This window comes from Poromitra crassiceps (genome assembly GCF_964638095.1).
Source record: "Poromitra crassiceps genome assembly, chromosome: 3".
NCBI classification, from domain to species: Eukaryota; Metazoa; Chordata; class Actinopteri; order Beryciformes; family Melamphaidae; genus Poromitra; species Poromitra crassiceps.
In genome coordinates this window covers 65079734-65091993 of record NC_139625.1, presented here as the reverse complement: position 1 = coordinate 65091993, position 12260 = coordinate 65079734, and the positions used below count along the sequence as shown (strand labels likewise).

Genomic DNA, 12260 nt, shown 5'->3' with positions numbered 1-12260 from the left:
CAGGCAGCGCGACAAGGAAATGCCAACCCGGACTGCAGGGAAAGATTTGGCACTTCGGCGTCGGGTGCTGCCTTTCTGGCGGCTAATCGTGTGAAGAAACTATGCAGACAGACAGACAGAGGCAGAGGAGCTCAGTTGTGTGCGCTGCCCAGAACAGACTGCTGTTCACAGGCACCGTCAGCTGCAGCCAGAGCAATCTACATGGCTCTGGCTGCAGCATGAGCGGTTTCTCTTTGATCACGGGGCTTTTTCAGGCTGTATTCCGGACATTTCTCTAATCTGGAGAGCACTGTCGCCACCTGATGAGTCCGTAAAATAGGTTATACAGCTTCAATAGCTACAATATTTGTACAGGACATACATAAGGCTTTGATCCACGTCCCACCGTCAAAAAAGGCAATTGACGACAGCTATCGTCTTTGGCACTCTACGTTACTAATTACTTTGACGACAGGCGTCGTCATTGGCACTCAATGAGTTAATGACCACTGGGTCACTGAAACAATTCCTTTGATGTACTGACCCAGTGTTGATGTACTGACCCAGTGTTGATGTACTGACCCAGTGGTAATTAAAAGAAAAAAAGGGAGATTTTGAGTGCTAGAATCTAGCAAAGATCATGCTTGCCCTTGCACTGGGCCTAAGATATGGCCCCCATACGCGCCGAAAGTGTGTGTGTGTGTGTGTGTGTGTGGGGGGGGGGGGGGGGGGGGGGGGGGGGGCCAATGGGACAATTGTCCCCCCAAATATGAGAGAGACTGGGGGGTAAAAGACAGGAGAGGAGGAGGGAGGGGGTGGGGATATTTTGTTTATTTTATTGTCCCCCCATTTCAAAACTCATTCCGGCGTGCCTGATGGCCCCATGTTTTGGGCGTGATTGACAGGTCGCCTGTCCGGTGACCATGCAGCTTGCCGTACTACTGTACTATGAACCAACATTTCATACTATATTGTTGTCTGCCAAGGAATCCTTGTGTCTCAGCGAATGTGCATGTATGAAAAGCTCATCTATAACTCAACACTCTACCTCCTTTTCCATACTGAGGCCCAGCTCTCTCCCACATACCCAGTGTGTGTGTGTGTGTGTGTGTGTGTGTGTGTGTGTGTGTGTGTGTGTGTGTGTGTGTGAAAGAGAGAGAGAGAGCGAGCGCGTGCACGCGCGTGTGTACGTGCATGTGTGTGTGTGAGCGTAGCCCCTTTGCGTCTGGCCGGGTCCCTCCCTCCTCGCCCACTGATGTAAAACACATGGCAGGTTAGACAGATGGACAGACTGGACCTGACCCGACAGACAAACACACACACACACACACACACAAACACACACACACACACACACCCACACTCACAAACACACATACACACACACACACGCACACACACACACAGGACAGGGGTGTTGCCTATGGCTGTGCACCGCAGACAGCCTTGTAATGAGGACCACTAATCATCTACTGATTGTGAAATAAAGTGGGGAAGCGGGCTGTACGTTGTACATTTCCCACCACATACTCTACTGTAGCCCTGAACTTCAATTCACTGCTACAGTAAGATCTATTCTATTCTATTCTATTCTATTCTATTCTATTCTATTCTATTCTATTCTATACCCTTATATATATCATCAAACCTTTCCCATGGCATGTTTTTTGTTCACTACATGACTGTTATAGTACCCTCTATTCTATTCTATTCTATTCTATTCTATTCTATTCTATTCTATTCTATTCTATGTACTGCATCAGGATGAAGAAGATAGTGTAAGGCACAGGAAATTGTCAAATACCTTCCTTTGATTGTGAACTTTCTGGCACTCTGAATCACACCAACCCATATAAGAATACTACAATAACATAGCATAGTAAACCATGACCATGACCTCCACCTCATTTTTCTTCTGGAGTGCGGAGTTTCCCCAGCTGGACGTAGAAGGATCACGCTATTCCCCCCAGTTCCACTCGCCCCCAAACAGGCCGACCACAGGAGGCACTAGTGCAGCGACCAGGACACATAGAGGTACCCTAAATCCGGCTTCCCACCGGCAGACACGGCCAATTTGGCCTGTATGGACGTCCGACCAAGCCGGAGGTAACACAGCGGGGCCTCGAACCTGCGATCCTCGTGTTGATGGGCAGGGAATCTAGCGCTGCACTGACTACAGCAGCCTCACCTCCACCTTTGCATGTTTTAACTCCAAATAAAGGATTGCCTGCTCCTCTATGGGTTGAGAAAATTCTACAACCCTCAGGCTGACGAAACCATTTCAAACCCATTGGATAAACCCTGGCTGTCAAGCTGAAACCAAGGCTGTGTTTCTTAGTTCGGGAGAAATTGACATTTTGGAGGTATGAGGTTTTCATCTGACAGCAGTGGATTATGCTCTACCACCTGCCATCACATCATACTGACACGACATCACACTCATGGCATCCCTCAGTGTAACAAAGGGGAAAGCTCCCATTCATCTAGCACATGAAGAGACCTGCATCGCTGCACCTCCAACGCACAACTTCAAAAAGGCAATGATAGAAGATAGATCCGAGTCTCTCCCCCTCTCTCTGTTTCTATAGAGAGCGTGGAGCAGATCCCTCTCAGCACTGACTGGACTGAGCTGTTTCTAAGGAGAGCATGGAGCAGATCCCTCTCACCACTGACTGGACTGAGCTGTTTCTATAGAGAGCGGGGAGCAGATCCCTCTCACCACTGACTGGACTGAGCTGTTTCTATAGAGAGCGTGGAGCAGATCCCTCTCAGCGCTGACTGGACTGAGCTGTTTCTAAGGAGAGCATGGAGCAGATCCCTCTCACCACTGACTGGACTGAGCTGTTTCTATAGAGAGCGTGGAGCAGATCCCTCTCAGCACTGACTGGACTGAGCTGTTTCTATAGAGAGCGGGGAGCAGATCCCTCTCAGCACTGACTGGAGTGTTTCTATAGAGAGCATGGAGCAGATCCCTCTCAGCACTGACTGGACTGAGCTGTTTCTATAGAGAGCATGGAGCAGATCCCTCTCAGCACTGACTGGACTGAGCTGTTTCTATAGAGAGCGTGGAGCAGATCCCTCTCAGCGCTGACTGGGCTGAGCTGTTTCTATAGAGAGCGTGGAGCAGATCCCTCTCAGCACTGACTGGACTGAGCTGTTTCTATAGAGAGCGGGGAGCAGATCCCTCTCAGCACTGACTGGAGTGTTTCTATAGAGAGCATGGAGCAGATCCCTCTCAGCACTGACTGGACTGAGCTGTTTCTATAGAGAGCATGGAGCAGATCCCTCTCAGCACTGACTGGACTGAGCTGTTTCTATAGAGAGCGTGGAGCAGATCCCTCTCAGCGCTGACTGGGCTGAGCTGTTTCTATAGAGAGCGTGGAGCAGATCCCTCTCAGCGCTGACTGGAGTGTTTCTATAGAGAGCATGGAGCAGATCCCTCTCAGCACTGACTGGAGTGTTTCTATAGAGAGCATGGAGCAGATCCCTCTCAGCACTGACTGGACTGAGCTGTTTCTATAGAGAGCGGGGAGCAGATCCCTCTCAGCACTGACTGGGCTGAGCTGTTTCTATAGAGAGCATGGAGCAGATCCCTCTCAGCACTGACTGGAGTGTTTCTATAGAGAGCATGGAGCAGATCCCTCTCAGCACTGACTGGAGTGTTTCTATAGAGAGCATGGAGCAGATCCCTCTCACCACTGACTGGAGTGTTTCTATAGAGAGCATGGAGCAGATCCCTCTCAGCACTGACTGGAGTGTTTCTATAGAGAGCGTGGAGCAGATCCCTCTCAGCACTGACTGGAGTGTTTCTATAGAGAGCGTGGAGCAGATCCCTCTCACCACTGACTGGAGTGAGCTGTGGTGATGTCATGTTGACACAGTCTTTGAGCTCCTTTGAACACAAACAGCAGATCTTGGGAGCGAGCAAATGTTTGAGGGAGCGTGAGCCAACGGTTACACGAACAGAAAAAAAAATCACATTTATGAGCGATTTCACATGTGGGTTCACAGAGCGATATCGCAATTTGCCAAGTTGCTTATGATCAGCGACACTAAGCTCTTGCAGGTGCCGATTTCCTCAGAAGACGCAAGTCAAGTGAGGTGAAGAGGTAATTTAAGGCAAAATCGACAATGTATGTAAGCTTTGTGGTGTGGACATTTTAAACACATTCCATTCGAGAATATAATATGAGACCATTTGCCAAGGGCACTGGACCATATAATTGGTTAAGGGGATATAGGTTAGGCAACTTTTATTTATCCAAGGATGGTTGAGTGCACAGCCTTCCTCCTTCTCAGCAACGCTCCGCTTCACACAGGAACAACTCAGTTAGCCTACTCATAATGATGGCACAGTCTTCTACTCTTGGACACTGAGCAGCTTGCATGGGAGCGGTTTGGGGTGAAGTGCCTTGCTCAAGTGGCCGTTGATGGCGGTAGTTACATGAGAGGTAAAGGTAAGCAATATTGACTTCCCAAGCACAGATTTTCCAACCTGGGATTCAAACTGGCAATTGATTTATTATAAGCTTTCAAGGAAAAATCAAATTCCTCAGATACTAATACACTTATGTAGTTATTATATCATCAAATCAGAGTTATTTTGTGATAGATTTTAATCTATGTAATTTATTTTTTATATTTTTTGGTGTACACATTTTCCCCTCAACCTGCCGCATCTATATCTACTTCAGCTAGTGATTTCCTACATTTCCCAGAATTACTTTCAACAACCTACAGAGAATGTGTATGAACTTGTTGCAATCAGCAGAGGGTTATAGAGCGCCACAGGAATGAGTCCTAAAACCCGGAAGGTACAATCGCCTGGTCTCGAAGTCAAGTTTTTTGTATTTTTTGTATGGGGATTTTGGTTAGATGTCTGATATAAGGTCTGTCTGTGGTTATCAAAAAACTGAGACCTTTGTATTCAAGATGTGCAAGATAATCTTCACAAAGATAATCTTCACAAATGAACACTATTTTTATTCTTTTTGGCGATCGCATTTACGCTTGTGAAGATTATCTTGCTGAACACAAAGGTCTCAGTTTCATCAACTTTTGTTAACCACATACCTTATTTCAGGCATCTCACCAAAATCCCCGTACAAAACCCCCATTGACTTCATACAAAACCCCCATTGACTTCATACAAAACCCCCATTGACTTCATACAAAACCCCCATTGACTTCCAGACCCAGCGCCATGCTAACTTCTGGGTTGGCCTATAAAAAGATGTCATTCCTGCTGCGAGCAATAGAGTACCGCACTGCAGGGATGATATCATTTTGTAGGCTTACCCACAAGTCCCTGCACTTCCTGGTTCGTAGGTGTAAAAGGCAATGGGATGTGTGTATGGGAATTTCGGTTAAATGCAAATAAGATCTATGGTTAACAAAAGTTTATGAAACAGCGAAGTTTGTGTTCTGCAAGATAATCTTCACAAATGATGAACACTTTTATGGCGATTTTCAAAAAGGCTTCAAAAGTCATCAAAGTTGTCCTCATTTGTGAAGCTTATCTTACTGAAAACAAACAGACCTTATTTCATGCATTTAAAGGAAATCCCCGTACAAAAATCCCATTGCCTTTTACACCTACGAGCTGGAAGTGCTGGCGTCCAGGTCTTCCCGCACTCATTCCTGTGCTACTCTATATTGATACTGGCTGCATTGCATTCTGGTCTATTGAGGCTATCACAAGGGGAATTGCTCTCTCTGCCTCTTCTAAGAAGGATTTCTCCCAGTATGATGCCTTTATGAAAACAGTGAGTCTGGAGTTCAAAGACAAATCCCCTACAGGGCTCAATACGATATCACTTTAACATCATACAATGTCCACTTCTTACCTGGAAGTCATCAGGGGGGAACTGCAGCATGTCCCGCAGAACATCGCTGATGATCTGGGTCTTCCTCTGGAGCAGCACGTTCTCATAGTCCAGAGGCTCGATGATCTTGGGCTTTACCTGAGGAGCAGATGACAGCAGCAGGTCAGCCAGTGTCAACATGGCGAGACGACATGAAAGATGGCACCATACTGATCGCAGAAGGAGACTGTTTTTGTGCTGTCCAGCTATCTTTGTTTCTTTTTTGAAAGTAGTTTGTTTTCATTTATTGAATTTGGCCCCAGGATAACTGAAGTAATCTATCTAACTAACACAGTCATTCTCAACCTTTTTCCTATCGAGGACCCCTAATTTAGTCCACATTAGGGCCATGGACCCCCATTTGTTGAGATTTTGTCTCTCAGACCCAAATCTGAGAATATTTTTATATTGTTACTATATACATTTGTATAGAACTGTCACTATCTGTATTGTAGGTGGAGAGAACAGTCAAACTATGGCAATAATAGTAGTTTCTTCTACATTCTCTAATTGTAACTTCTTGTAGTCATGGTGAAATCTAACATCGTCAACATCTTACAGGAAGTGGCTGGCTAGCACCCGCTAACTAGGAACTGGCTGGCGGCACCTTCCAGCTAGGAAGTGGCTAGCACCTTCTAACAGTTTTTCGTGCTAACAACAGGAACACATAACTCAAAATAATTATGCTTCTGCCAAACCATATACAGCACTTTTAAACTCCAACAGCATTGCTATCATTGCCAACTGTATTGTAATATCTACAAAGTAACACCATATGTTTAGTGTGCCAGCATTAAAAAACATTTCCCCTAACAGTTCTTTCACCTGGGTCCTAAAATGTAGACCAGTGGTTTGTAATCTCAGGGATCCCGTCTGATAATATTTAGTTATTCCATATCTGTCTATACAGTGGATTGGCAGATTAACAGTAAAGAGTGTGTTGCAAACTCCTCCCCGTCAGCCATGCTATTTTCTAAGCTAGCGACGCCTGGGGCTTTAAGGAATTTGAGTTTTGTTGTGAAAAACTCGATCAGAATCCTAAACCAGATTAGGAGAGTTTTGAGTATACCAGATGTCTCTGTCCACACACCAGTTTGTTTTAATTAGTGCTGCTTTGGGGGAAAGGTGCAATTAGCGATTATGGTGGACAATATTGCGATTTGCGATTGTGATTGCGATATTAATAAACAAATGGGATAGTGATGTGCCGGCATGAGTTTTTGGCTGTATGATAACCTTGGACAAAAATACCACGGTTTCACTTATCACAGACTAAAATACATGAAATATGTTACAATTTAAAATATATTAAAACTAAATAAGTAAAACAATTTGAAATAAAATTATCTTCACAAAAAAATAAAACATTTTGAGACATTTGCCTCTCCCAAACATGTAAAAAAGAAACACCAGAAAAATAGAAACTGCACTGTATTACAGCACATGGCTCAGACTGCAAAGTTAGTTACATGTCTGTCCAGTAATACAGTGATACACCCCGTTTATTTATTTTGTAGCGACAGATGGCCTTAAACGCCACACTCACGTGACGCTTCTTGAGAGAGAGGGAACGTGCATCTGCAGACTTTATCGAGGGACCATGAAGGCGTCATGTGACAGGCTAGTTGAAGCCTGGAGGTGCTGCTGTTGGCAGCTGCGACAGTGTTTTGCTGCTATCAACCTTGTTAATCTCGCTATATTCTTCATCACAGCGGGTCCTTACCCACTGTGCACTTAATCGTGCACTAGTTCTGTATAAGCACCTGCAGCTCTCTCCTTATTTTACTGACGTTCTCACTAATCACACGTAGAGCTGGGTATTGGTTAAAATTTCAAGAATCGATTCGATTCCGATTCACAAGGTTGCGAATCGATTAATTTCGATTCGATTCGATTCGATTCGATTCGATCGATTTCAATATGTTTCAAAATGTTTTTTGATCTGTACCCTGAATTACATTTCCAGTTATGTAACACAGGGGTTCCCAACCAGCCAAGTAGATAGACGGGGAAAAAAAGTTGCAGACCTGTTGTCAATTTTAATGGTTTTAGTTACACATATATTTACTCACCAGGTGGTGACAAAGGGTAAATAACAGCCTTTTCATCTGTCAATAAAGACACTCACAATTATGCACAGTGATTTGATTTCAGCCTATATAATTTCTAAAAGTAGATATTAATGATCAAACATTTCCATTCATGTATACCCTACAGTATTTGTTTTTGTTTCAACTACAAACATAAATAAACGTCAACTTGAAACTATGTTTCAACTACCACACACAGCATAATATTTTAGCCTGTTTATTAAAAAAAATAAAAAATAAAATAAAATCAATCTCTGGACATATGAATCGATAATCGAGGATTAAAATAAAAATCGATAAAAAATCGGAGAATCAATTTTTTGAACCCAGCCCTAATCACACGGCTGTTTACATGCGTTTCTGAGCGGCTAGCTAGTTATTAGCATAGCTCGCTGTTAGCGATTATGGATGTTCTCTCTCTGCCTCTCGGTAAGATATTATGTAACTGTGCTGCGCATAACATTACTTATTTGCGGGAGTGCATGGGAGAAGTCTCCCGTTAGTGTTGATGCCCAGTGTGATGGCAGAGAAACGTGTGTTTGCTGCGTCGCGTGTAACGTTAGTTTAGAGGAGGCACACACACACTCAAAAAGACGTGAAAAAATAATAATAATCGCACACTTTTGCGGTTATGTAATCGCACGTGCTGACATCGCGATTGCGATTAGATTAATCGTGCAGCACTAGTTTTAATCACTCTTTTATAGCTCCATGGTTGGACAGAGACTACCATGTCTGGAGTGAAAAGGGGCTGGTTTCAATCAGAGACCTATACATAGATGGTCATTTCGCATCCTTTGAACTTCTGAAGGGGAAATTTGAGTTTCCCAACACGCATTGGTTCAGATACCTACAAGTTAGACATTATGTTCAATCCAAGATTTGTGGTTTTGAAGTTCTCCCAAATTAACATGCTTTTTTTGATGTTTTGCTGAGCCCCCCTCACTCCAAGCATATTATTTCTAGATTTGTGTACCTGTTTGATGGTTGTATCAGGGCCTCCACTGAGAGGATTAATGAGGCATGGCAGGAGGAACTTGGTGTTGAGTTGTCTGAAATTATTTGGGACAGGAGTCTGTCTGTGGTCCAACTTTTCTCAATTAACAGCAGACACCAGCTGATTCAATTTAAAGTCACTCATCGACTTCACTATTCCAAGTCTAGATTGCACAGGATCTACCCTTCTGTCTCGTCACCACTATGTGATAGGTGTCAGGTGTTAGAGGGCACACTGTCACACGCTTTCTGGTTTTGTTCTTCACTATCCGGATTCTGGGACAAAATATTTGACTGGTACTCTAAGGCTTATAAAATAACCCTTCAACCAGAGGCGGGACTTGCCATCTTCTGCTGTTCTGAATCTTCTCTAGTCCTCCCTACGGCTGTGCAGCAATCTCTGACGCAGGGGATGACTGTCGCCAAGAGACTCATTCTAAAGGAGTGGAAGTCCCACTCTCTACCATTTCAGTTGTGCGCATGGGGAGACTCAGGTACATGAGGGCGAACTCACTTGGGAAGTTCTCGACTATTTGGGACCCGTTCCTGGCCTACTTTGACGAGGTTAGAAATGAGTGACTCGTCCAGCTACTCTAATGGACTCCTTATTTTATTTTTATTTTTTATTTTTTTACAAGCACCTAAGCACCTTACACGTCTGGGAGCACTGTGTTGTAATGTTGTGTTGTTGTTGTTGTTGTTGTTGTTTTGTGTGTGTGTGTGTGTATCTGAGTTTGTTTCACTTTTGTTCTGAAAATTGAAAAATAAAATATTGGAAAAAAAACAGTAAAGAGTGTGACAACTATTAACAGAATAGACATTATTATTATACATTCTGTCATTGGGCTATCTTAATTCATTAAATAATAGTTAATTTAAAATCTTCCCAATTTTTCTGGGGACCCCCTGGAACCCCATCAAGGACCCCAGGTTGAGAACCAATCATTTAACTAACATAGTAATTCAACATCAGAAACCTATGTATTCATTGGATTAGAATGCTACAGAAAGCACACAATAAAAATACCCAGGGAAGAATATACAGTATGTCAACCTTACAATGAAGTTTAACGACAGCTTTTTCAACTCTTGGCCCACAACTGGACAGCTAGTGAGGATATCATCTTATGGTGTTGTGGGATGAGTTACAGAGGGAAATCTCGGGGTATTCACACTGAAAACAAACTGTCATTGTCCTCTCAGAGGCTTGCTGGTTGACAGTAGCTATCGGTTTACTGGCAGAGAGAGAGAGAGAGAGACAGAGTGTGAGAGAGAGAGAGAGAGAGAGAGAGAGAGCTGAATGTGGGTTAAGAGAGGAAAGGGATGAGAGAGAGAAGGCAGCGCTGGATGGAGCGAGAAGCTCTGGGTGCCATGGTACCAGTCACTGTGCCATGAGCTCACACGCAAAGCCTGAGCTCCATTAGATTAGTACAGTACTGGTCTTCTCAGCTCTTAGAATCCCCAGCGAGAAGACTCACATTTCCAGGAGCATACACTGTATCTCCTCATACCAATGCCCACTGTAGGAAGATTTACAGTTTAAATACCATTCTTAGTACAGTATCATCATAAATTCTTGCGCTGCATTGAGTAGCCTTTCCAAGCATCCATTCTTGGTAGCGATTCACAGGATAAGCCTAGCCCTAGTTCATGGTCCAGCAGAGCCGAACCTCCCCCAGTGTTGCAGACGTCTGCTCCGGCATTCCAAGGAAATGACCCGGGAGGTTCCTGAGGCATGTCCTCCCTCAACAAGGCTTACTGTGGTCAAAAAACATGAATCTCCAGATATCAATATCTGCCCACACATGTGGCTGTGTCTCCATGTTCAGACCCAAAGATGTAGGAAGCATGCAAAGCTTTTTTGTTTGATTTTTATATTAAACGAAACATCTTATCAACCTAAATCACCAAGCGGGGGTCCATCCTCCTTAGTTGCTAGTTGCGACCCCCTACTAGACCAAACATCAGCATTGCCAATCATTCCATCATTCAATGCATTTCCACAGTTGAAAGCCGGGCTGACTGTGGCTGCTAAGCATGACTCTGATCCAGATTATTTGGATTAGCCTCTTGGCCCATTTCCAAAGAATACACAGCAAACTAAGGCCAATAAAACAGACGTCTGACGCAGATTTACATTACAATTTGTATAATCCTCCTGATGATGCAATGAAAATATCCCTTAATATCTCTCAGCTCTTTGGGTGTAAAGATCATCTGATAAGCAGAAAATGGACGGTCTAATTTCCAACTGGACATTAGCCATTGAGGCGAAATATAACAGTAAGCAGCTGTGAACTGTGAGCTGCAGTAATGATATGATACCACATAAAGACAGGTCACAGAGCCAATTATGTGGTGGTGAAGTCCATGTTATCTTCCATTAGCTTGAGCAAAAGCTCTGTGGATGAAGATAGCTGTTTGAATCCCATTGTCTCTGCTAACAATAGAATAGGTGAGCTTATACCGCATTCAAGACAACTCGGACCGCCGTAAGTTTCAACATGGAACCTCCGCCCCAGACATATTTGCGCTCACGCTGCACTTCCGACTCGGGGGTGAAAAACCAAACACAGGCTATAGGTTGCTATAGCAAGCTGTGTTCAGTTAGCATTGTAGCTACCTACTAGCTATGCTAGATGCTAACCAAACATGCTGAATGCTGAATTTCACATACAGTAGATGACACAAACACATATTAACGTCAACATTACATAATTAAGACATCAAATTTTGTGTTAAAACGTTAACAAACATCTTTATAATAATTCTGTGATTACCATTAACGATACAAGTCGCCATTTTGATGTGGCTATGACGTCAACTCGAACAAAGCGATACCCGAATTTCTGATCTGTAATTCCGACGGGGGTGACGGTTCAATTCACTTTTTACAGGTCGGAAGCCATTTTTTCTGGTGGTCCGAGTTGTCATGAACACGGTATGAGTGCTCAACCAATAATTGGCAGATTAACTCCAATTTACTTGATGTGTTAAACAATAATAGGGAATGTTTGAAAAGATGGATACCCACTGAACAAAATTACTGTTGATGTGAAAGTAAGTAAAACAAAATAACTGTTATTAACTATTTTAATTCCTCCCAAATACATTACATGAGATGGAATCATCTACAAGCTTTTCTTTCTAAAAATGCTAAAAATGGAAATATGGTGCTTTGAAATGACCCCCTTACTGTCGATCTGATTTGGCCAGTGAGCATCTAACATATCTACTGCTAGTTTTCCTGCAAACACATCATCACACCTTTGAAATGCACCCAACTTCAACTTGTCAAATTCACTGAGTCCAGCACAGGAAGGGTTAACGA

At 43.6% G+C, this 12260-nt stretch overlaps 1 protein-coding gene across 2 annotated transcripts in view; it reads right to left on the bottom strand.

Moving 5' to 3' along the window:
* LOC310774327 (dedicator of cytokinesis protein 9-like) overlaps nt 1–12260 on the bottom strand; it is a gene marked incomplete at its 5' end in the record, with an annotated part of 89039 nt that overhangs the window by 64479 nt on the left and 12300 nt on the right. For both annotated transcript variants that reach the window (XR_014552593.1, XM_083634380.1), the window contains one exon: nt 5826–5942. Coding sequence is in view for 1 of the 2 variants with exons in the window: in XM_083634380.1 (XP_083490506.1) it covers nt 5826–5942 (117 nt within the window). The remainder of the gene's footprint in view (nt 1–5825; nt 5943–12260) is intronic.